The sequence below is a fragment of the Schistocerca nitens genome, unplaced genomic scaffold (genome assembly GCF_023898315.1).
Source record: "Schistocerca nitens isolate TAMUIC-IGC-003100 unplaced genomic scaffold, iqSchNite1.1 HiC_scaffold_373, whole genome shotgun sequence".
NCBI lineage: Eukaryota > Metazoa > Arthropoda > Insecta > Orthoptera > Acrididae > Schistocerca > Schistocerca nitens.
Genome location: NW_026045907.1, coordinates 6,540,001 through 6,567,055, shown reverse-complemented (window position 1 = coordinate 6,567,055; position 27,055 = coordinate 6,540,001). Strand labels below are relative to the sequence as shown.

Below are 27,055 nucleotides of genomic sequence, written 5' to 3'. Positions count from 1 at the left end.
TTAAGTACAGGAAGACTGAGTTTTCCTTCTGTCTGTAATTTGAGCGTTTCCTGTGTCACCAGTTTTACATTCCGATGCACCTCTACAGGTTTACTGTATTCCTTGGACCTTCCCATTGACGATGAAACACAGAAATTGCATCGGAATTAAATATAAGAGACACAATGCCGACATAAAAACAGGAAGACTCAGTTTGCCTACTCTCTATGTTTTGAGCGTTTCCTGTGTCACCAGTTTTACATTCTGATGCAGCTCTGCAGTTTTACTGTATCCCTTGGACTTTCCCATTGGCGATGAAACACAGAAATTTCATCGGAATAAATATAAGAGACACAATGCCGACTTAAGTATAGGAAGACTGAGTCTTCCTACTCTCTATGCTTTGAGTGTTTCCTGTGTCACCAGTTTTACATTCCGATGCACCACTGCAGGTTTATTGTATCCCTTGGACCTTCCCATTGACGATGAAACACAGAAATTGCATCGGAATTAAATATAAGAGACACGATGCCGACTTACGTACAGGAAGACTGAGTCTTCCTACTCTCTATGATTTGAGCGTTTCCTGTGTCACCAGTTTAACATTCCGACGCACCTCTGCAGGTTTCCTGTATCCCTTGGACCTTCCCATTGACGATGAAACACAGAAATTGCATCGAAATTAAATATAAGAGACACAATGCAGACTTAAGTACAAGAAAACAGTCTTCATACGGTCAATGTTTGAGCGGTTCCTGTGTCACCAGTTTTACATTCCGATGCACCTCTGATGGTTTACTGTATCCCTTGGACCTTCCCATTGTCGATGAAACACAGAAATCGCATCGGAATTAAATATAAGGGACACAATGCCGACATAAGTACAGGAAGACTGAGTCTTCCTACTGTCTATGTTTTGAGCGTTTTCTGTGTCATCAGTTTTACATTACGATGCACCTCTGCAGGTTTTCTGTATCCCTTGGACCTTCCCATTGACGATGAAAAACAGAAATTGCATCGGAATTAAATATAAGAGACACAATGCCGACTTAAGTACAGGAAGACTAAGTCTTCCTACTGTCTATGATTTGAGCGTTTCCTGTGTCATCAGTTTTACATTCCGATGCACCTCTGCAGGTTTACTATATCCCTTGGACCTTCCCATTCACGATGAAACACAGAAATTTCATCGGAAATAAATATAAGAGACACAATGACGACTTAAGTACAGGAAGACTGAGTCTTCCTACTGCCTATGTTTTGAGCGTTTCCTGTGTCACCAGTTTTACATTCCGATGCACCTCTGCAGGTTTACTGTATCCCTTGGACCTTCCCCTTGACGATGAAACACAGAAATGGCATCGGAATTAAATGTAAGAGACACAATGCCGACTTAAGTACAGGAAGACTGAATCTTCCTACTGTCTTTGTTTTGAGCGTTTCCTGTGTCACTAGTTTTACATTCCGATGCACCTCTGCTGGTTTACTGTATCCCTTGGACCTTCCCATTGACGATGAAACACAGAAATTGCATCGGAATTAAATATAAGAGACACAATGCCGACTTAAGTACAGGAAGAATGAGTCTTCCTACTGTCTATGTGTTGAACGTTTCCTGTGTCACCAGTTTTACATTCTGATGCACATCTGCAGGTTTTCTGTATCCCTTGGACCTTCCCATTGACGATGAAACACAGAAATTGCTCGGAATTAAATATAAGAGACACAATGCCGACTTAAGTACAGGAAGACTAAGTCTTCCTACTGTCTATAATTTGAGCGTTTCCTGTGTCACCAGTTTTACATTCCGATGCACCTCTACAGGTTTACTGTATCCCTTGGAACTTCACAGTGACGATGAAACACAGGAATTGCTTCGGAATTAAATGTAAGAGACACAATGCCGACTTAAGTACAGGAAGACTGAGTCTTCCAACTGTCTATGTTTTGATTGTTTCCTGTGTCACTAGTTTTACATTCCGATGCACCTCTGCAGGTTTACTGTAACCCCTTGGACCTTCCCATTGACGATGAAACACAGAAATTGCATCGGAATTAATTATAAGTGACAATATGCCGACTTATGTACAGGAAGACTGAGTCTTCCTACTGTCTATAATTTGAGCGTTTCCTGTGTCACCAGTTTTACATTCTGATGCATCTCTACAGGTTTACTGTATCCCTTGGACCTTCACAGTGACGATGAAACACAGAAATTGCATCGGAATTAAATATAAGAGACACAATGCCGACGTAAGTACAGGAAGACTGAGACTTCCTACTGTCTATGTTTTGAGCGTTTCCTGTGTCACCAGTTTTTCTTTCTGATGCACCTCTGCAGGTTTACTGTATCCCTTGGACCTTCCCGTTTACGATGAAACACAGAAATTGCATCGGAATTAAATATAAGAGACACAATGCCGACTTAAGTACAGGATGACTGAGTCTTCCTACTGTCTATAATTTGACCGTTTCCTGTGTCACCAGTTTTACATTCCGATGCACCTCTAGAGGTTTACTGTATCCCTTGGACCTTCACAGTTACGATGAAACAGAGAAATTACATCGGAATTAATTATACGAGACACAATGCCGACTTAAGTACAAGAAAACAGTCTTCTTACAGTCAATGTTTTGAGCGTTTCCTGTGTCACCAGTTTTACATTTCGATGCACCTCTGCATGTTTACTGTATCCCTTGGACCTTCCCATTGACGATGAAACACAGAAATTGCATCGGAATTAAATATAAGAGACACAATGCCGACTTAAGTACAGGAAGACTAAGTCTTCCTACTGTCTATGTTTTGAGCGTTTCCTATGTCATCAGTTTTACTTTCCGATGCACCTCTGCAGGATTATTATATCCCTTGGACCTTCCCATTGACGATGAAACACCGAAATTGCATCGGAATTTAATATAAGAGACACAATGCCGACTTAAGTACAGGAAGACTGAGTCTTCCTACAGTCTATGTTTTGAGCGTTTCCTGTGTCAGCAGTTTTACATTCTGATGCACCTCCGCAGGATTACTGTATCCCTTGGACCTTCCCATTGACGATGAAACACAGAAATTGCATCGGAATTAAATATAAGAGACACAATGCCGACATAAGTACAGGAAGACTGAGTCTTCCTACTGCCTATGTTATGAGCGTTTTCTGTGTCACCAGTTTTACATTCCGATGCACCTCTGCATGTTTACTGTTTCCCTTGGACATCCCCATTGACGATGAAACACAGATATTTCATCGGAATTAAACTAGTGACACAGGAAACGCTCAAAACATAGACAGTAGGTAGACTCAGTCTTCCTGTACTTAAGTCGGCATTGTGTCTCTTATATTTAATTCCGATGCAATTTCTGTGTTTCATCGTCAATGGGAAGGTCCAAGCGATACAGTAAACCTGCAGAGGTGCATCGGAATGTAAAACTGGTGACACAGGAACCGCTCAAAACATAGACAGTAGGAAGACGCAGTCTTCCTGTACTTAAGTCGGCATTGTGTCTCTTATATATATTTCCGATGAAATTTCTGTGTTTCATCGTGAATGGGAAGGTCCAAGGGATATAGTAAACCTGCAGAGGTGCATCGGAAAGTAAACCTGATGACACAGGAAACGCTCAAAACATAGCCAGTAGGAAGACTTAGTCTTCCTGTACTTAAGTCGGCATTGATTTTCTTATATTTAATTCCGATGCAATTCCTGTGTTTCATCGTCACTGTGAAGGTCCAAGGGATACAGTAAACCTGTAGAGGTGCATCGCAATGTAAAACTAGTGACACAGGAAACGCTCAAAACATAGACAGTAGGAAGACTCAGTCTTCCTGTAGTTAAGTCGGCATTGTGTCTCTTACATTTAATACCGATGCAATTTCTGTGTTTCATCGTCAATGGGAAGGTCCAAGGGATACACTAAACCTGCAGAGGTGCATCGGAATGTAAAACTGGTGACACAGGAAACGCTCAAAACATAGGCAGTAGGAAGACTCAGTCTTCCTGTACTTAAGTCGGCATTGTGTCTCTTATATTTAATTCCGATGCAATTTCTGTTTTTCATCATCAATGAGAAGGTTTAAGGGATACAGTAAACCTGCAGAGGTGCATCGGAATGTAAAACTGATTGCACAGAAAACGCTCAAAACATAGACAGTAGGAAGACTCAGTCTTCCTGTACTTATGTCAGCATTGTGTCTGTTATATTTAATTCCGATGCAATTTCTGTGTTTCATCGACAATGGGAAGGTCCAAGGGATACAGTAAACCGGCAGTGGTGCATCGGAATATAAAACTGGTGACACAGGAACCGCTCAAACATTGACCGTATGAAGACTGTTTTCTTGTACTTAAGTCGGCATTGTGTCTCTTATATTAATTTTCGATGCACTTTCTGTGTTTCAGCGTCAATTAGAAGGTCCAAGGGAAACAGGAAACCTGCAGAGGTGCATCGGAATGTAAAACTGGTGACACAGGAAACGCTCAAAACATAGAGAGTAGGAAGACTCAGTCTTCCTGTACTTAAGTTGGCATTGTGTCTCTTATATTTAATTCCGATGCAATTTCTGTGTTTCATCGTGAATGGGAAGGTCCAAGGGATATAGTAAACCTGCAGAGGTGTATCGGAAAGTAAAACTGATGACACAGGAAACGCTCAAAACAGAGACAGTAGGAAGACTTAGTCTTCCTGTACTTAAGTCGACATTGTGTCTCTTATATTTAATTCCGATGCAATTTCTGTGTTTCATCGTCAATGGGAAGGTCCAAGGGATACAGTTATCCTGCAGAGGTGCATCAGAATGTAAAACTGCTGACACAGGAAACGCTCAAAACATAGACAGTAGGAATACTCAGTCTTCCTGTCCTTAAGTCGGCATTGTGTCTCTTATATTTAATTCCGATGCAATTTCTGTGTTTCATCGTCAATGGGAAGGTCCAAGGAATACAGTAAACCTGCAGAGGTGTATCAGAATGTAAAACTGGTGACACAGGAAACGCTCAAATCATAGACAGTAGGAAGACTTAGTCTTCCTGTACTTAAGTCGGCATTGTGTCTCTTATATTTAATTTCGATGCAATTTGTGTTTCATCGCCAATGGGAAGGTCCAAGGGATACAGTAAACATGCAGAGGTGCATCGAAATGTAAAACTGGTGACACAGGATACGCTCAAAACATTGACTGTAAGAAGACTGTTTTCTTGTACTTAGGTCGGCATTGTGTCTCGTATATTTAATTCCGATGTAATTTCTGTGTTTCATCGTAACTGTGAAGGTCCAAGAGATACAGTAAACCTGTAGAGGTGCATCGGAATGTAAAACTGGTGACACAGTAAACGCTCAAATTATAGACAGTAGGAAGATTAAGTCTTCCTGTACTTAAGTCGGCATTGTGTCACTTATAATTAATTCCGATGCAATTTCTGTGCTTCATCGTCAATGGGAAGGTCCAAGGGATACAGTAAACCTGCAGAGGTGCATCGGAATGTAAAACTAGTGACACAGGAAACGCTCAAAACATAGACAGTAGGAAGACTCAGTCTTCCTGTACTTAAGTCGGCATTGTGTATCTTATATTTAATTCCGATGCAATATCTGTGTTTCATCGTCAATGGGGATGTCCAAGGGAAACAGTAAACCTGCAGAGGTGCATCGGGATGTAAAACTGGTGACACAGGAAACGCTCAAAACATAGGCAGTAGGAAGACTCAGTCTTCCTGTACTTATGTCGGCATTGTGTCTCTTATATTTAATTCCGATGCAATTTCGGTGTTTCATCGTCAATGGGAAGGTCCAAGGGATATAATAATCCTGCAGAGGTGCATTGGAAAGTAAAACTGATGACACAGGAAACGCTCAAAGCATAGACAGTGGGAAGACTTAGTCTTCCTGTACTTAAGTCGGCATTGTGTCTCTTATATTTAATTCCGATGCAATTTCTGTGTTTCATCGTCAATGGGAAGGTCGAAGGGATACAGTAAACATGCACAGGTGCATCGAAATGTAAAACTGGTGACACAGGAAACGCTTAAAACATTGACTGTAAGAAGACTGTTTTCTTGTACTTAAGTCGGCATTGTGTCTCGTATAATTAATTCCGATGTAATTTCTCTGTTTCATCGTAACTGTGAAGGTCCAAGGGATACAGTAAACCTCTAGAGGTGCTTCGGAATGTAAAACTGGTGACACAGGAAACGCTCAAATTATAGACAGTAGGAAGACTCAGTCATCCTGTACTTAAGTCGGCATTGTGTCTCTTATATTTAATTCCGATGCAATTTCTGTGTTTCATCGTCAACGGGAAGGTCCAAGGGATACAGTAAACCTGCAGAGGTGCATCAGAAAGTAAAACTGGTGGCACAGGAAACGCTCAAAACATAGACAGTAGGAAGACTCAGTCTTCCTGTACTTAAGTCGGCATTGTGTCTCTTATATTTAATTCCGATGCAATTTCTGTGTTCATCGTCAATGGGAAGGTCCAAGGGATACAGTAAACTTGCAGACGTGCATCTGAATGTATAACTAGTGACACAGGAAACGCTCAAAACATAGACAGTAGGAAGACTCAGTCTTCCTGTACTTAAGACGGCATTGTGACTCTTATATTTAATTCCGATGCAATTTCTGTGTTTCATCGTCAATGGGTAGGTCCAAGGGATACAGTAAACCTTCAGAGGTGCGTCGGAATGTAAAACTGGTGACACAGGAAACGCTCAAACATAGACAGTAGGAAGACTCAGTCTTCCTGTACTTAATTCGGCATTGTGTCTCTTATATTTATTCCGATGAAATTTCTGTGTTTCATCGTGAATGGGAAGGTCCAAAGGATATAGTAAACCTGCAGAGGTGCATCGGAAAGTAAAACTGATGACACAGGATACGCTCAAAACATAGACAGTAGGAAGTCTCAGTCTTCCTGTACTTACGTCGGCATTGTGTCTCTTATATTTAATTCCGATGCAATTTCTGTGTTTCATCGTCACTGTGAAGGTCCAAGGGATACAGTTAACCTGTAGAGATGCATCAGAATGTAAAACTGGTGACACAGGAAACGCTCAAATTATAGACAGTAGGAAGACTCAGTCTTCCTGTAATTAAGTCGGCATATTGTCACTTATAATTAATTCCGATGCAATTTTTGTGTTTCATCGTCAATGTGAAGGTCCAAGGGATACAGTAAACCTGCAGAGGTGCATCGGAATGTAAAACTGGTGACACAGGAAACGCTCAAAACATAGACAGTAGGAAGACTCAGTCTTCCTGTACTTAAGTCGGCATTGTGTCTCTTTTATATATTTCCGAAGAAATTTCTGTGTTTCATCGTGAATGGGAAGGTCCAAGGGATATAGTAAACCTGCAGAGTTGTATCGGAAAGTAAAACTGATGACACAGGAAACGCTCAAAACATAGACAGTAGGAAGACTTAGTCTTCCTGTACTTAAGTCGGCATTGTGTTTCTTATATTTAATTCCGATGCAATTCCTGTGTTTCATCGTCACTGTGAAGTTCCAAGGGATACAGTAAACCTGTAGAGGTGCATCGGAATGTAAAACTGGTGACACAGTAAACGCTCAAATTATAGACAGTAGGAAGATTAAGTCTTCCTGTACTTAAGTCGGCATTGTGTCACTTATAATTAATTCCGATGCAATTTCTGTGCTTCATCGTCAATGGGAAGGTCCAAGGGATACAGTAAACCTGCAGAGGTGCATCGGAATGTAAAACTAGTGACACAGGAAACGCTCAAAACATAGACAGTAGGAAGACTCAGTCTTCCTGTACTTAAGTCGGCATTGTGTCTCTTTTATATATTTCCGAAGAAATTTCTGTGTTTCATCGTCAATGGGAAGGTCCAAGGAATACAGTAAACCTGCAGAGGTGTATCAGAATGTAAAACTGGTGACACAGGAAACGCTCAAAACATAGACAGTAGGAAGACTTAGTCTTCCTGTACTTAAGTCGGCATTGTGTCTCTTATATTTAATTTCGATGCAATTTGTGTTTCATCGCCAATGGGAAGGTCCAAGGGATACAGTAAACATGCAGAGGTGCATCGAAATGTAAAACTGGTGACACAGGAAACGCTCAAAACATTGACTGTAAGAAGACTGTTTTCTTGTACTTAGGTCGGCATTGTGTCTCGTATATTTAATTCCGATGTAATTTCTGTGTTTCATCGTAACTGTGAAGGTCCAAGGGATACAGTAAACCTGTAGAGGTGCATCGGAATGTAAAACTGGTGACACAGTAAACGCTCAAATTATAGACAGTAGGAAGATTAAGTCTTCCTGTACTTAAGTCGGCATTGTGTCACTTATAATTAATTCCGATGCAATTTCTGTGCTTCATCGTCAATGGGAAGGTCCAAGGGATACAGTAAACCTGCAGAGGTGCATCGGAATGTAAAACTAGTGACACAGGAAACGCTCAAAACATAGACAGTAGGAAGACTCAGTCTTCCTGTACTTAAGTCGGCATTGTGTATCTTATATTTAATTCCGATGCAATATCTGTGTTTCATCGTCAATGGGGATGTCCAAGGGAAACAGTAAACCTGCAGAGGTGCATCGGGATGTAAAACTGGTGACACAGGAAACGCTCAAAACATAGGCAGTAGGAAGACTCAGTCTTCCTGTACTTATGTCGGCATTGTGTCTCTTATATTTAATTCCGATGCAATTTCGGTGTTTCATCGTCAATGGGAAGGTCCAAGGGATATAATAATCCTGCAGAGGTGCATTGGAAAGTAAAACTGATGACACAGGAAACGCTCAAAACATAGACAGTGGGAAGACTTAGTCTTCCTGTACTTAAGTCGGCATTGTGTCTCTTATATTTAATTCCGATGCAATTTCTGTGTTTCATCGTCAATGGGAAGGTCGAAGGGATACAGTAAACATGCACAGGTGCATCGAAATGTAAAACTGGTGACACAGGAAACGCTTAAAACATTGACTGTAAGAAGACTGTTTTCTTGTACTTAAGTCGGCATTGTGTCTCGTATAATTAATTCCGATGTAATTTCTCTGTTTCATCGTAACTGTGAAGGTCCAAGGGATACAGTAAACCTCTAGAGGTGCTTCGGAATGTAAAACTGGTGACACAGGAAACGCTCAAATTATAGACAGTAGGAAGACTCAGTCATCCTGTACTTAAGTCGGCATTGTGTCTCTTATATTTAATTCCGATGCAATTTCTGTGTTTCATCGTCAACGGGAAGGTCCAAGGGATACAGTAAACCTGCAGAGGTGCATCAGAAAGTAAAACTGGTGGCACAGGAAACGCTCAAAACATAGACAGTAGGAAGACTCAGTCTTCCTGTACTTAAGTCGGCATTGTGTCTCTTATATTTAATTCCGATGCAATTTCTGTGTTCATCGTCAATGGGAAGGTCCAAGGGATACAGTAAACTTGCAGACGTGCATCGGAATGTATAACTAGTGACACAGGAAACGCTCAAAACATAGACAGTGGGAAGACTCAGTCTTCCTGTACTTAAGACGGCATTGTGACTCTTATATTTAATTCCGATGCAATTTCTGTGTTTCATCGTCAATGGGTAGGTCCAAGGGATACAGTAAACCTTCAGAGGTGCGTCGGAATGTAAAACTGGTGACACAGGAAACGCTCAAACATAGACAGTAGGAAGACTCAGTCTTCCTGTACTTAATTCGGCATTGTGCCTCTTATATTTATTCCGATGAAATTTCTGTGTTTCATCGTGAATGGGAAGGTCCAAAGGATATAGTAAACCTGCAGAGGTGCATCGGAAAGTAAAACTGATGACACAGGATACGCTCAAAACATAGACAGTAGGAAGTCTCAGTCTTCCTGTACTTTCGTCGGCATTGTGTCTCTTATATTTAATTCCGATGCAATTTCTGTGTTTCATCGTCACTGTGAAGGTCCAAGGGATACAGTAAACCTGTAGAGATGCATCAGAATGTAAAACTGGTGACACAGGAAACGCTCAAATTATAGACAGTAGGAAGACTCAGTCTTCCTGTAATTAAGTCGGCATATTGTCACTTATAATTAATTCCGATGCAATTTCTGTGTTTCATCGTCAATGGGAAGGTCCAAGGGATACAGTAAACCTGCAGAGGTGCATCGGAATGTAAAACTAGTGACACAGGAAACATTCAAAACATACACAGTTGGAAGACTCAGTCTTCCTGTACTTAAGTCGGCATTGTGTCTCTTATATTTAATTCCGAGCAATTCCTGTGTTTCATCGTCACTGTGAAGGTCCAAGGGATACAGTAAACCTGTACAGGTGCATCGGAATGTAAAACTAGTGACACAGGAAACGCTCTAATCATAGACAGTAGGAAGACTCAGTCTTCCTGTACTTAAGTCGGCATTGTGTCTCTTATATTAAATTCCGATGCAATTTCTGTGTTTCATCGTCAATGGGAAGGTCCAAGGGATACAGTAAACCTGCAGAGGTGCATCGGAATGTAAAACTGGTGACACAGGAAACGCTCAAACATAGACAGTAGGAGGACTCAGTCTTCCTGTACTTAAGTCGGCATTGTGTCTCTTATATTTAATTCCGATGCAATTTCTGTGTTTCATCGTCAATGTGAAGGTCCAAGGGATACAGTAAACCTGCAGAGGTGCATCGGAATGTAAAACTGGTGACACAGGAAACGCTCAAAACATAGACAGTAGGAAGACTCAGTCTTCCTGTACTTAAGTCGGCATTGTGTCTCTTTTATATATTTCCGAACAAATTTCTGTGTTTCATCGTGAATGGGAAGGTCCAAGGGATATAGTAAACCTGCAGAGGTGTATCGGAAAGTAAAACTGATGACACAGGAAACGCTCAACTCATAGACAGTAGGAAGACTTAGTCTTCCTGTACTTAAGTGGGCATTGTGTCTCTTATATTTAATTCCGATGCAATTTCTGTTTTTCATCGTCAATGGGAAGGTCCAAGGGATACAGTAAACCTGCAGAGGTGCATCGTAATGTAAAACTGATGACACAGAAAACGCTCAAAACATTGACAGTAGGAAGACTCAGTCTACCTGTACTTATGTCGGCATTGTGTCCCTTTTATTTAATTCCGATGCGATTTCTGTGTTTCATCGACAATGGGAAGGTCCAAGGGGTACAGTAAACCATCAGAGGTGCATCGGAATGTAAAACTGGTGACACAGGAACCGCTCAAACATTGACCGTATGAAGACTGTTTTCTTGTACTTAAGTCTGTATTGTGTCTCTTATATTTAATTTCGATGCAATTTCTGTGTTTCATCGTCAATGGGAAGGTCCAAGGGATACAGGAAACCTGCAGAGGTGCGTCGGAATGTAAAACTGGTGACACAGGAAACGCTCAAATGGTAGAGAGTTGGAAGACTCAGTCTTCCTGTACGTAAGTCGGCATTGTGTCTCTTATATTTAATTCCGATGCAATTTCTGTGTTTCATCGTCAATGGGAAGGTCCAAGGGATACAATAAACCTGCAGAGGTGCATCGGAATGTAAAACTGGTGACACAGGAAACGCTCAAAGCATAGACAGTTGGAAGACTCAGTCTTCCTATACTTAAGTCGGCATTGTGTTTCTTATATTTATTTCCGATGAAATTTCTGTGTTTCATCGCCAATGGGAAGGTCCAAGGGATACAGTAAAACTGCAGAGCTGCATCAGAATGTAAAACTGGGGACACAGGAAACGCTCAAAACATAGAGAGTAGGCAGACTCAGTCTTCCTGTTTTCATGTCGGCATTGTGTCTCTTATATTTAATTCCGATGCAATTTCTGTGTTTCATCGTCAATGGGAAGGACCAAGGGATACAGTAAAGCTGTAGAGGTGCATCGGAATGTAAAACTGGTGACACAGGAAACGCTCAAATTACAGACAGAAGGAAGACTCAGTCTTCCTGTACTTAAGTCGGCATTGTGTCTCTTATATTTAATTCCGATGCAATTTCTGTGTTACATCGCCAATGGGAAGGTCTAAGGGATACAGTAAAACTGCAGAGCTGCATCAGAATGTAAAACTGGGGACACAGGAAACGCTCAGAACATAGAGAGTAGGCAGACTCAGTCTTCCTGTTTTTGAGTCGGCATTGTGTCTCTTATATTAAATTCCGATGCAATTTCTGTGTTTCATCGTCAATGGGAAGGTCCAAGCAATACAGTAAACCTGCAGAGGTGCATCGGAATGTAAAACTAGTGACACAGGAAACAATCAAAATATAGACAGTAGGAAGACTCAGCCTTCCTGTACTTAAGTCGGCATTGTGTCTCTTATATTTAATTCCGATGCAATTTCTGTGTTTCATCGTCAATGGGTAGGTCCAAGCGATACAGTAAACCTGCAGAGGTGCATCGGAATGTAAAACTGGTGACACAGGAACCGCTCAAAACATAGACAGTAGGAAGACGCAGTCTTCCTGTACTTAAGTCGGCATTGTGTCTCTTATATATATTTCCGATGAAATTTCTGTGTTTCATCGTGAATGGGAAGGTTCAAGGGATATAGTAAACCTGCAGAGGTGCATCGGAAAGTAAACCTGATGACACAGGAAACGCTCAAAACATAGCCAGTAGGAAGACTTAGTCTTCCTGTACTTAAGTCGGCATTGTGCCTCTTATATTTAATTCCGATGCAATTCCTGTGTTTCATCGTCACTGTGAAGGTCCAAGGGATACAGTAAACCTGTAGAGGTGCATCGCAATGTAAAACTAGTGACACAGGAAACGCTCAAAACATAGACAGTAGGAAGACTCAGTCTTCCTGTAGTTAAGTCGGCATTGTGTCTCTTACATTTAATTCCGATGCAATTTCTGTGTTTCATCGTCAATGGGAAGGTCCAAGGGATACAGTAAACCTGCAGAGGTGCATCTCAATGTAAAACTGGTGACACAGGAAACGCTCAAAACATAGGCAGTAGGAAGACACAGTCTTCCTGTACTTAAGTCGTCATTGTGTCTCTTATATTTATTTCCGATGAAATTTCTGTGTTTCATCGTGAATGGGAAGGTCCAAGGGATATAGTAAACCTGCAGAGGTGCATCGGAAAGTAAAACTGATGACACAAGAAACGCTCAAAACATAGACAGTAGGAAGACGCAGTCTTCCTGTACTTAAGTCGGCATTGTGTCTCTTATATTTAATTCCGATGCAATTTCTGTTTTTCATCGTCAATGGGAAGGTCCAAGGGATACAGTAAACCTGCAGAGGTGCATCGGAATGTAAAACTGATGACACAGAAAACGCTCAAAACATAGACAGTAGGAAGACTCAGTCTTCCTGTACTTATGTCGGCATTGTGTCTGTTATATTTAATTCCGATGCGATTTCTGTGTTTCATCTACAATGGGAAGGTCCAAGGGATACAGTAAACCGGGAGAGGTGCATCGGAATGTAAAACTGGTGACACAGGAAACGCTCAAACATAGAGAGTAGGAAGACTCAGTCGTCCTGTACTTAAGTTGGCATTGTGTCTCTTATATTTAATTCCGATGCAATTTCTGTGTTTCATCGTCAATGGGAAGGTCCAAGGGATACAATATACCTGCAGAGGTGCATCGGAATGTAAAACTGGTGACACAGGAAACGCTTAAAAGCATAGACAGTAGGAAGACTCAGTCTTCCTATACTTAATTCGGCATTGTGTCACTTATATTTAATTCCGATGCAATTTCTGTGTTTCATAGCGAATGGGAAGGTCCAAGGGATACAGTAAACCTGCAGAGGTGCATCGGAATGTAAACCTGGTGACACAGGAAACGCTCAAAACATAGACAGTAGGAAGACTCAGTCATCCTGTACTTAAGTCGGCATTGTATCTCTTATATTTAATTCCGATGCAATTTCTGTGTTTCATCGTCAATGGGAAGGTCCAAAGGATACAGTTAACCTGCAGAGGTGCATCGGAATGTAAAACTAGTGACACAGGAAACGCTCAAAACATAGACAGGAGGAAGACTCAGTCTTCCTGTACTTAAGTCGGTATTGTGTCTCTTATATTTAATTCCGATGCAATTTCTGTGTTTATCGTCAATGGGAAGGTCCAAGGGATACAGTAAACCTGCAGAGGTGCGTCGGAATGTAAAACTGGTAACACAGGAAACACTCAAAACATAGACAGTAGGAAGAATCAGTCTTCCTGTACTTAATTCGGCATTGTGTCTCGTATATTTATTTCCGATGAAATTTCTCTGTTTCATCGTCACTGTCAAGGTCAAAGGCATACAGTAAACCTGTAGAGGTTCATCGGAATGTAAAACTGGTGACACAGGAAACGCTCAAATTATAGACAGTAGGAAGACTCAGTCTTCCTGTACTTAAGTCGGCATTGTGTCACTTATAATTACTTCCGACGCAATTTCTGTGTTTCATCGCCAATGGGAAGGTCCAAGGGATACAGTAAACCTGCAGAGGTGTATCGGAATGTAAAACTAGTGACACAGGAAACAATCAAAACATAGACAGTTGGAAGACTCAGTCTTCCTGTACTTAAGTCGGCATTGTGTCTCTTATATTTATTTCCGATGATATTTCTGTGTTTCATCGTGAATGGGAAGGTCCAAGGGATATAGTAAACCTGCAGAGGTGCATCGGAAAGTAAAGCTGATGACATACGAAACGCTCAAAGCATAGACACTAGGAAGACTTAGTCTTCCCGTACTTAAGTCGGCATTGTGTCTCTTATATTTAATTCTGATGCAATTCCTGTGTTTCATCGTCACTGTGAAGGTCCAAGGGATACAGTAAACCTGTAAAGGTGCATCGGAAGGTAAAACTAGTGACACAGGAAACGCTCAAAACATAGACAGTAGGAAGACTCAGTCTTCCTGTACCTAAGTCGGCATTGTGTCTCGTATATTTAATTCCGATGCAATTTCTGTGTTTCATCGTCAATGGGAAGGTCCAAGGGATACAGTATACCTGCAGAGGTGCATCGGAATGTAAAACTGGTGACACAGGAAACGGTCAAACATAGACAGTAGGAAGACTCAGTCTTCCTGTACTTAAGTCGGCATTGTGTCTCTTATATTTAATTCCGATGCAATTTCTGTGTTTCATCGTCAATGGGAAGGTCCAAAGGATACAGTAAACCTGCAGAGGTGCATCGGAATATAAAACTAGTGACACAGGAAACGCTCAAAGCATAGACAGTAGGAAGACTCAGTCTTCCTGTACTTAAGTCGGCATTGTGTCTCTTATATTTAATTCCGATGCAATTTCTGTGTTTCATCGTCAATGGGAAGGTCCAAGGGATACAGTAAACCTGCAGAGGTGCATCGGAATGTAAAACTGGTGACACAGGAAACGCTCAAAACATAGACGGTAGGAAGACTCAGTCTTCCTGTACTTAAGTCGTCATTGTGTCTCTTATATTTATTTCCGATGCAATTTCTGTGTTTCATCGTCAATGGGAAAGTCCAAGGGATATAGTAATCCTGCAGATGTGCATCGGAAAGTAAAACTGATGACACAGGAAACGCTCAAAACATAGACAGTAGGAAGACTTAGTCTTCCTGTACATAAGTCGGCATTGTGTCTCTTATATTTAATTCGAATGCAATTTCTGTTTTTCATCCTAATGGGAAGGTCCAAGGGATACAGTAAACCTGCAGAGGTGCATCGGAATGTAAAACTGATGACAGAGAAAACGCTCAAAACATAGACAGTAGGAAGACTCAGTCTTCCTGTACTTAAGTCGGCATTGTGTCTCTTATATTTAATTCCGATGCGATTTCTGTGTTTCATCGACATTGGGAAGGTCCAAGGGATACAGTAAACCGGCAGAGGTGCATCGGAATGTAAAACTGGTGACACAGGAACCGCTCAAATATTGACCGTACAAACACTGTTTTCTTGTACTTAAGTCGGCATTGTGTCTCTTATATTTAATTTCGATGCAATTTCTGTGTTTCATCGTCAATGGGAAGGTCCAAGGGATACTGGAAACCTGCAGAGGTGCATCGGAATGTAAAACTCGTGACACCGGAAACGCTCAAATCATAGAGAGTAGGAAGACTCAGTCTTCCTGTACTTAAGTCGGCATTGTGTCTCTTATATTTATTTCCGATGAAATTTCTGTGTTTCATCGTGAATGGGAAGGTCCAAGGGATATAGTAAACCTGCAGAGGTGCATCGGAAAGTAAAACTGATGACACAGGAAAAGCTCAAAACATAGACAGTAGGAAGACTTAGTCTTCCTGTACTTATGTCGGCATTGTGTCTGTTATATTTAATTCCGATGCAATTTCTGTGTTTCATCCTCACTGTGAAGGTCCAAGGGATACAGTAAACCTGTAGAGGTGCATCGGAATGTAAAACTGGTGACACAGGAAACAATCAAAACATAGACAGTTGGAAGACTCAGTCTTCCTGTACTTAAGTCGGCATTGTGTCTCTTATATTTATTTCCGATGATATTTCTGTGTTTCATCGTGAATGGGAAGGTCCAAGGGATATAGTAAACCTGCAGAGGTGCATCGGAAAGTAAAACTGATGACATACGAAACGCTCAAAGCATAGACAGTAGGAAGACTTAGTCTTCCTGTACTTAAGTCGGCATTGTGTCTCGTATATTTAATTCCGATGCAATTTCTGTGTTTCATCGTCAATGGGAAGGTCCAAGGGATACAGTATACCTGCAGAGGTGCATCGGAATGTAAAACTGGTGACACAGGAAACGGTCAAACATAGACAGTAGGAAGACTCAGTCTTCCTGTACTTAAGTCGGCATTGTGTCTCTTATATTTAATTCCGATGCAATTTCTGTGTTTCATCGTCAATGGGAAGGTCCAAAGGATCCAGTAAACCTGCAGAGGTGAATCGGAATATAAAACTAGTGACACAGGAAACGCTCAAAGCATAGACAGTAGGAAGACTCAGTCTTCCTGTACTTAAGTCGGCATTGTGTCTCTTATATTTAATTCCGATGCAATTTCTGTGTTTCATCGTCAATGGGAAGGTCCAAGAGATACAGTAAACCTGCAGAGGTGCATCGGAATGTAAAACTGGTGACACAGGAAACGCTCAAAACATAGACGGTAGGAAGACTCAGTCTTCCTGTACTTAAGTCGTCATTGTTTCTCTTACATTTATTTCCGATGCAATTTCTGTGTTTCATCGTCAATGGGAAGGTCCAAAGGATATAGTAAACCTGCAGATGTGCATCGGAAAGTAAAACTGATGACACAGGAAACGCTCAAAACATAGACAGTAGGAATTCTTAGTCTTCCTGTACATAAGTCGGCATTTTGTCTCTTATATTTAATTCGAATGCAATTTCTGTTTTTCATCGTAATGGGAAGGTCCAAGGGATACAGTAAACCTGCAGAGGTGCATCGGAATGTAAAACTAGTGACACAGGAAACAATCAAAATATAGACAGTTGGAAGACTCAGTCTTCCTGTACTTAAGTCGGCATTGTGTCTCTTATATTTATTCCGATGAAATTTCTGTGTTTCATCGTGAATGGGAAGGTCCAAACGATATAGTAAACCTGCAGAGGTGCATCGGAAAGTAAAACTGATGACACAGGATACGCTCAAAACATAGACAGTAGGAAGTCTCAGTCTTCCTGTACTTATGTCGGCATTGTGTCTCTTATATTTAATTCCGATGCAATTTCTGTGTTTCATCGTCACTGTGAAGGTCCAAGGGATACAGTAAACCTGTAGAGATGCATCAGAATGTAAAACTGGTGACACAGGAAACGCTCAAATTATAGACAGTAGGAAGACTCAGTCTTCCTGTACATAAGTCGGCATATTGTCACTTATAATTAATTCCGATGCAATTTCTGTGTTTCATCGTCAATGGGAAGGTCCAAGGGATACAGTAAACCTGCAGAGGTGCATCGGAATGTAAAACTAGTGACACAGGAAACATTCAAAACATACACAGTTGGAAGACTCAGTCTTCCTGTACTTAAGTCGGCATTGTGTCTCTTATATTTAATTCCGAGCAATTCCTGTGTTTCATCGTCACTGTGAAGGTCCAAGGGATACAGTAAACCTGTACAGGTGCATCGGAATGTAAAACTAGTGACACAGGAAACGCTCTAATCATAGACAGTAGGAAGACTCAGTCTTCCTGTACTTAAGTCGGCATTGTGTCTCTTATATTAAATTCCGATGCAATTTCTGTGTTTCATCGTCAATGGGAAGGTCCAAGGGATACAGTAAACCTGCAGAGGTGCATCGGAATGTAAAACTGGTGACACAGGAAACGCTCAAACATAGACAGTAGGAGGACTCAGTCTTCCTGTACTTAAGTCGGCATTGTGCCTCTTATATTTAATTCCGATGCAATTTCCTTGTTTCATCGTCAATGTGAAGGTCCAAGGGATACAGTAAACCTGCAGAGGTGCATCGGAATGTAAAACTGGTGACACAGGAAACGCTCAAAACATAGACAGTAGGAAGACTCAGTCTTCCTGTACTTAAGTCGGCATTGTGTCTCTTTTATATATTTCCGAAGAAATTTCTGTGTTTCATCGTGAATGGGAAGGTCCAAGGGATATAGTAAACCTGCAGAGGTGTATCGGAAAGTAAAACTGATGACACAGGAAACGCTCAAAACATAGACAGTAGGAAGACTTAGTCTTCCTGTACTTAAGTCGGCATTGTGTTTCTTATATTTAATTCCGATGCAATTCCTGTGTTTCATCGTCACTGTGAAGTTCCAAGGGATACAGTAAACCTGTAGAGGTGCATCGGAATGTAAAACTGGTGACACAGGAAACGCTCAAATTATAGACAGTAGGAAGACTTAGTCTTCCTGTACTTAAGTCGGCATTGTGTCTCTTACATTTAATTCAGATGCAATTTCTGTGTTTCATCGTCAAGGGGAAGGTCCAAGGGATACGGTAAACCTGCAGAGGTGCATCGGAATGTAAAACTGGTGACACAGGAAACGCTCAAAACATAGGCAGTAGGAAGACTCAGTCATCCTGTACTTAAGTCGTCATTGTGTCTCTTATATTTATTTCCGATGAAATTTCTGTGTTTCATCGTGAATGGGAAGGTCCAAGGGATATAGTAAACCTGCAGAGGTGCATCGGAATGTAAAACTGATGACACAGGAAACGCTCAACTCATAGACAGTAGGAAGACTTAGTCTTCCTGTACTTAAGTGGGCATTGTGTCTCTTATATTTAATTCCGATGCAATTTCTGTTTTTCATCGTCAATGGGAAGGTCCAAGGGATACAGTAAACCTGCAGAGGTGCATCGTAATGTAAAACTGATGACACAGAAAACGCTCAAAACATTGACAGTAGGAAGACTCAGTCTTCCTGTACTTATGTCGGCATTGTGTCCCTTTTATTTAATTCCGATGCGATTTCTGTGTTTCATCGACAATGGGAAGGTCCAAGGGGTACAGTAAACCATCAGAGGTGCATCGGAATGTAAAACTGGTGACACAGGAACCGCTCAAACATTGACCGTATGAAGACTGTTTTCTTGTACTTAAGTCTGTATTGTGTCTCTTATATTTAATTTCGATGCAATTTCTGTGTTTCATCGTCAATGGGAAGGTCCAAGGGATACAGGAAACCTGCAGAGGTGCGTCGGAATGTAAAACTGGTGACACAGGAAACGCTCAAATCGTAGAGAGTTGGAAGACTCAGTCTTCCTGTACGTAAGTCGGCATTGTGTCTCTTATATTTAATTCCGATGCAATTTCTGTGTTTCATCGTCAATGGGAAGGTCCAAGGGATACAATAAACCTGCAGAGGTGCATCGGAATGTAAAACTGGTGACACAGGAAACGCTCAAAGCATAGACAGTTGGAAGACTCAGTCTTCCTATACTTAAGTCGGCATTGTGTTTCTTATATTTATTTCCGATGAAATTTCTGTGTTTCATCGCCAATGGGAAGGTCCAAGGGATACAGTAAAACTGCAGAGCTGCATCAGAATGTAAAACTGGGGACACAGGAAACGCTCAAAACATAGAGAGTAGGCAGACTCAGTCTTCCTGTTTTCATGTCGGCATTGTGTCTCTTATATTTAATTCCGATGCAATTTCTGTGTTTCATCGTCAATGGGAAGGACCAAGGGATACAGTAAAGCTGTAGAGGTGCATCGGAATGTAAAACTGGTGACACAGGAAACGCTCAAATTACAGACAGAAGGAAGACTCAGTCTTCCTGTACTTAAGTCGGCATTGTGTCTCTTATATTTAATTCCGATGCAATTTCTGTGTTTCATCGCCAATGGGAAGGTCTAAGGGATACAGTAAAACTGCAGAGCTGCATCAGAATGTAAAACTGGGGACACAGGAAACGCTCAGAACATAGAGAGTAGGCAGACTCAGTCTTCCTGTTTTTGAGTCGGCATTGTGTCTCTTATATTAAATTCCGATGCAATTTCTGTGTTTCATCGTCAATGGGAAGGTCCAAGCAATACAGTAAACCTGCAGAGGTGCATCGGAATGTAAAACTAGTGACACAGGAAACAATCAAAATATAGACAGTAGGAAGACTCAGCCTTCCTGTACTTAAGTCGGCATTGTGTCTCTTATATTTAATTCCGATGCAATTTCTGTGTTTCATCGTCAATGGGTAGGTCCAAGCGATACAGTAAACCTGCAGAGGTGCGTCGGAATGTAAAACTGGTGACACAGGAAACGCTCAAATCGTAGAGAGCTGGAAGACTCAGTCTTCCTGTACATAAGTCGGCATATTGTCACTTATAATTAATTCCGATGCAATTTCTGTGTTTCATCGTCAATGGGAAGGTCCAAGGGATACAGTAAACCTGCAGAGGTGCATCGGAATGTAAAACTAGTGACACAGGAAACATTCAAAACATACACAGTTGGAAGACTCAGTCTTCCTGTACTTAAGTCGGCATTGTGTCTCTTATATTTAATTCCGAGCAATTCCTGTGTTTCATCGTCACTGTGAAGGTCCAAGGGATACAGTAAACCTGTACAGGTGCATCGGAATGTAAAACTAGTGACACAGGAAACGCTCTAATCATAGACAGTAGGAAGACTCAGTCTTCCTGTACTTAAGTCGGCATTGTGTCTCTTATATTAAATTCCGATGCAATTTCTGTGTTTCATCGTCAATGGGAAGGTCCAAGGGATACAGTAAACCTGCAGAGGTGCATCGGAATGTAAAACTGGTGACACAGGAAACGCTCAAACATAGACAGTAGGAGGACTCAGTCTTCCTGTACTTAAGTCGGCATTGTGCCTCTTATATTTAATTCCGATGCAATTTCTGTGTTTCATCGTCAATGTGAAGGTCCAAGGGATACAGTAAACCTGCAGAGGTGCATCGGAATGTAAAACTGGTGACACAGGAAACGCTCAAAACATAGACAGTAGGAAGACTCAGTCTTCCTGTACTTAAGTCGGCATTGTGTCTCTTTTATATATTTCCGAAGAAATTTCTGTGTTTCATCGTGAATGGGAAGGTCCAAGAGATATAGTAAACCTGCAGAGGTGTATCGGAAAGTAAAACTGATGACACAGGAAACGCTCAAAACATAGACAGTAGGAAGACTTAGTCTTCCTGTACTTAAGTCGGCATTGTGTTTCTTATATTTAATTCCGATGCAATTCCTGTGTTTCATCGTCACTGTGAAGTTCCAAGGGATACAGTAAACCTGTAGAGGTGCATCGGAATGTAAAACTGGTGACACAGGAAACGCTCAAATTATAGACAGTAGGAAGACTTAGTCTTCCTGTACTTAAGTCGGCATTGTGTCTCTTACATTTAATTCAGATGCAATTTCTGTGTTTCATCGTCAAGGGGAAGGTCCAAGGGATACGGTAAACCTGCAGAGGTGCATCGGAATGTAAAACTGGTGACACAGGAAACGCTCAAAACATAGGCAGTAGGAAGACTCAGTCATCCTGTACTTAAGTCGTCATTGTGTCTCTTATATTTATTTCCGATGAAATTTCTGTGTTTCATCGTGAATGGGAAGGTCCAAGGGATATAGTAAACCTGCAGAGGTGCATCGGAATGTAAAACTGGTGACACAGGAAACGCTCAAACATAGACAGTAGGAGGACTCAGTCTTCCTGTACTTAAGTCGGCATTGTGCCTCTTATATTTAATTCCGATGCAATTTCTGTGTTTCATCGTCAATGTGAAGGTCCAAGGGATACAGTAAACCTGCAGAGGTGCATCGGAATGTAAAACTGGTGACACAGGAAACGCTCAAAACATAGACAGTAGGAAGACTCAGTCTTCCTGTACTTAAGTGGGCATTGTGTCTCTTATATTTAATTCCGATGCAATTTCTGTTTTTCATCGTCAATGGGAAGGTCCAAGGGATACAGTAAACCTGCAGAGGTGCATCGTAATGTAAAACTGATGACACAGAAAACGCTCAAAACATTGACAGTAGGAAGACTCAGTCTTCCTGTACTTATGTCGGCATTGTGTCCCTTTTATTTAATTCCGATGCGATTTCTGTGTTTCATCGACAATGGGAAGGTCCAAGGGGTACAGTAAACCATCAGAGGTGCATCGGAATGTAAAACTGGTGACACAGGAACCGCTCAAACATTGACCGTATGAAGACTGTTTTCTTGTACTTAAGTCTGTATTGTGTCTCTTATATTTAACCCTTTAACGCATACTGTAGCTGATAAGCTACAGACCTCATTTCTTCGATTTATTCCATATGGAGAAACATTTTCGATGAAATTCGTTATGTAGCTAAGTGTATACACTCCGCTGCACTTTCTAGTAGTTCTTCATAGCGATCATACATGGCAGGACGAGCTGAAGCAGTTCGACAGTGAGCTGTGTGGACATACTGCCAAGTGTGTGTTTTGGCGGAAAGTTGAGGTGTGTTTTTGGTGTTTGTGCACTGATTTCTGGGTTTGAAAATTACTTTTTCATTTTGAAAACGTAAGTAGATATGGTGTAAACAGTTAATTCGAGTGTCTTTGCGATAGATTTGAAATGAGGCCTGTTTTTGTGTATGTAGCTTATCAGCTACATTTTTCATTTACTGCATTTCAGGCGCTGACGTAAAAATGTCTCGAAAGAGTCAAGAAGAAATGCTTATGGAATGGTTAGAGATTCCACTAAGCAGTGATGACGATCTTGAGTGTTTCTCTGACGATTCCATTCAAGATGAGACATACGTTGCTCCAGAATCTGTTGATTGTGATAGTGACAGTAGTGACGAAGAAAGTGAAGTACCAGTAATTAGGACTGAAGATGTTTCTGGAACAAGACAATCTGATGTTATAATGAAGGAATCGACGTCACAGTTGTCTGATAATGCTCTGAAACTGCCATGCAGCAGCAAAAATGTTACCAAAAACAGCAGGAGTGTGGTTTGGAAAGATAAACAGTTGATTATTCCCGAACTGCAGTCATAATTTCATGGCAATACTTCGTTACCAGAAGAAGTAATAAACTTAAATACTCCATACCAATTCTTCAAACATATATTTCCATCTAAATTGTTTGATCTAATTGTCGAAGAGTCTCATAGATACAGTGTGCAGTGTAATCCTGATAGACCAATAGATTTATCCTGTGATGACATAAAAAAAATTATAGGCATCTGTCTCGTAATGTCAATAGTTCATGTACCTAATACGAGGGATTACTGGGGAGAAGTTACTGGTACTCATCTGATCAAGACAACAATGACAGTGAATCAGTATGAGCAAATACGTAAGTTTCTTCACTTCAATGACAACAGTGCAATGATACCCAGGGGTGAAAAAGGTCATGATAGACTCTTCAAGATAAGACCCATAATAGAATTGATGAGATCTCGGTTTCAAACAATACCTGTTGAGGAGTGTGTTTCTGTTGATGAACAGATATGTTCAACAAAGGCTAGAAGTTATTTGAAACAATACATGCCAAACAAGCCTCATAAATATCGATACAAATTATTTGTTATTAGTGGCATATCTGGTTATGCCTACGATTTTGAGATTTTCACTGGAGATGAAAATGAACCAGAAAAAAGAGTGACTGGGGAGGAAGACTTGGGAGCAAGTGCAAATGTTGTAGTTCGACTCAGTAGGATACTACCAAGAAATATGAACCACAAACTGTACTGTGACAATTATTACACAAGTCTGCCACTGCTTGTATGGTTACATAAACAAGGAATTTACTCACTTGGGACAGTCAGAAGAAACAGAGTGCCAGACTGCAAGCTCCCTTCAGAAGCTGAGCTGAAGAAAATGGCACGAGGTGCATCAGTAGAGCGCGTCGCAACAGTGGATGGTGTCGACATATCAAATGTAGTGTGGAAAGATAACAAGAGTGTGATGTTGCTTTCTACACTTGCTGGACAGCAGCCTATTCATGAAGCAGGGAGGTATGACAAAAAAAAAAACAAAGTCAAGAATAACAATACCTTGTCCACAAATAATTAAGCTCTACAATAAACATATGGGAGGTGTTGACCTTCTTGACAGCATAATGGGTCGACATAAAATTCTAGTGAAAAGTCGAAAATGGTATATAAGATTGTTTTACCATCTCCTGGACATGGGAGTAGTCAATTCCTGGCTGTTGTATAGGAGAGTAGCAGAAACCAAAGGGATTAGGAGAACTATGAAACTCTCCGAATTTCGAATGGAAATTGCTCACTGTTTGTGTCGCTCAGGTCAAACTTCAGCAAAACGTGGAAGGCCAAGTAATGAACTCGAAAACCAAATACAAGCTAAGAAGACAAAGGGGCCCACAGCACATGTACCTCCACAAGATGTAAGGCTGGATCAAGTAGGTCACCTGCCTTCGTACTTGCAAGTGAGACAGAGGTGCAAAATGCCAGGATGCAAGGGATTTTCCTGGGTTCAGTGTAATAAATGTGCAGTTGCATTGTGTTTGCACAAACAAAAGAACTGTTTTCAAACTTTTCATGTAAAGTGATTATCACATGCTTGGGTACAAACCTGTTGGATCTAGATACCTTATTGTACATATAAAAAAGTGTATAAAATATACAATAAATGCTCAACATTTACAACATTAATGTCCTATTTATTATTTTAGGATTTTTCCCTTCCTATACAAAGTATTTAATCATAATCAACAATTAAATTACGAGAGATTTGGTCAAAATTGAGGGAGCAAAATAAGCACATTTATTGTGGCTCGTATGGTGTTAACTCAAAATGTAGCTGATCAGCTACAAAGCGATTTTCAACAATAGTGCTTTGTTAATTTAATTTAAAAAATTTTTCAATATTTTTTTCGAAATGTAGGCACTATAAACTAAACATGGTAATTTTTACAGCTTGAAATAAAAAATCATGCATTTAAGGGTTAATTTCGATGCAATTTCTGTGTTTCATCGTCAATGGGAAGGTCCAAGGGATACAGGAAACCTGCAGAGGTGCGTCGGAATGTAAAACTGGTGACACAGGAAACGCTCAAATCGTAGAGAGTTGGAAGACTCAGTCTTCCTGTACGTAAGTCGGCATTGTGTCTCTTATATTTAATTCCGATGCAATTTCTGTGTTTCATCGTCAATGGGAAGGTCCAAGGGATACAATAAACCTGCAGAGGTGCATCGGAATGTAAAACTGGTGACACAGGAAACGCTCAAAGCATAGACAGTTGGAAGACTCAGTCTTCCTATACTTAAGTCGGCATTGTGTTTCTTATATTTATTTCCGATGAAATTTCTGTGTTTCATCGCCAATGGGAAGGTCCAAGGGATACAGTAAAACTGCAGAGCTGCATCAGAATGTAAAACTGGGGACACAGGAAACGCTCAAAACATAGAGAGTAGGCAGACTCAGTCTTCCTGTTTTCATGTCGGCATTGTGTCTCTTATATTTAATTCCGATGCAATTTCTGTGTTTCATCGTCAATGGGAAGGACCAAGGGATACAGTAAAGCTGTAGAGGTGCATCGGAATGTAAAACTGGTGACACAGGAAACGCTCAAATTACAGACAGAAGGAAGACTCAGTCTTCCTGTACTTAAGTCGGCATTGTGTCTCTTATATTTAATTCCGATGCAATTTCTGTGTTTCATCGCCAATGGGAAGGTCTAAGGGATACAGTAAAACTGCAGAGCTGCATCAGAATGTAAAACTGGGGACACAGGAAACGCTCAGAACATAGAGAGTAGGCAGACTCAGTCTTCCTGTTTTTGAGTCGGCATTGTGTCTCTTATATTAAATTCCGATGCAATTTCTGTGTTTCATCGTCAATGGGAAGGTCCAAGCAATACAGTAAACCTGCAGAGGTGCATCGGAATGTAAAACTAGTGACACAGGAAACAATCAAAATATAGACAGTAGGAAGACTCAGCCTTCCTGTACTTAAGTCGGCATTGTGTCTCTTATATTTAATTCCGATGCAATTTCTGTGTTTCATCGTCAATGGGTAGGTCCAAGCGATACAGTAAACCTGCAGAGGTGCATCGGAATGTAAAACTGGTGACACAGGAACCGCTCAAAACATAGACAGTAGGAAGACGCAGTCTTCCTGTACTTAAGTCGGCATTGTGTCTCTTATATATATTTCCGATGAAATTTCTGTGTTTCATCGTGAATGGGAAGGTCCAAGGGATATAGTAAACCTGCAGAGGTGCATCGGAAAGTAAACCTGATGACACAGGAAACGCTCAAAACATAGCCAGTAGGATGACTTAGTCTTCCTGTACTTAAGTCGGCATTGTGTCTCTTATATTTAATTCCGATGCAATTCCTGTGTCTCATCGTCACTGTGAAGGTCCCAGGGATACAGTAAACCTGTAGAGGTGCATCGCAATGTAAAACTAGTGACACAGGAAACGCTCAAAACATAGACAGTAGGAAGACTCAGTCTTCCTGTAGTTAAGTCGGCATTGTGTCTCTTACATTTAATTCCGATGCAATTTCTGTGTTTCATCGTCAATGGGAAGGTCCAAGGGATACAGTAAACCTGCAGAAGTGCATCTCAATGTAAAACTGGTGACACAGGAAACGCTCAAAACATAGGCAGTAGGAAGACTCAGTCTTCCTGTACTTAAGTCGTCATTGTGTCTCTTATATTTATTTCCGATGAAATTTCTGTGTTTCATCGTGAATGGGAAGGTCCAAGGGATATAGTAAACCTGCAGAGGTGCATCGGAAAGTAAAACTGATGACACAAGAAAC

General features: G+C 41.0%; 1 protein-coding gene across 1 annotated transcript; it reads left to right on the top strand.

The window, feature by feature from the left end:
* Window positions 1–23,513: 23,513 nt before the first annotated feature.
* LOC126229543 (piggyBac transposable element-derived protein 4-like) lies at window positions 23,514–24,335 on the top strand. The gene has a single exon (XM_049942308.1). The coding sequence runs from the start codon at window positions 23,514–23,516 to the stop codon at window positions 24,333–24,335; it is 822 nt and encodes a 273-aa protein (XP_049798265.1).
* The last annotated feature ends 2,720 nt before the right edge of the window (window positions 24,336–27,055 follow it).

Excerpts from the sequence above, each read along its gene's own strand:
- LOC126229543 (XM_049942308.1), top strand. The coding sequence starts at position 23,514 with ATGTCAATAGTTCATGTACCTAATACGAGGGATTACTGGGGAGAAGTT.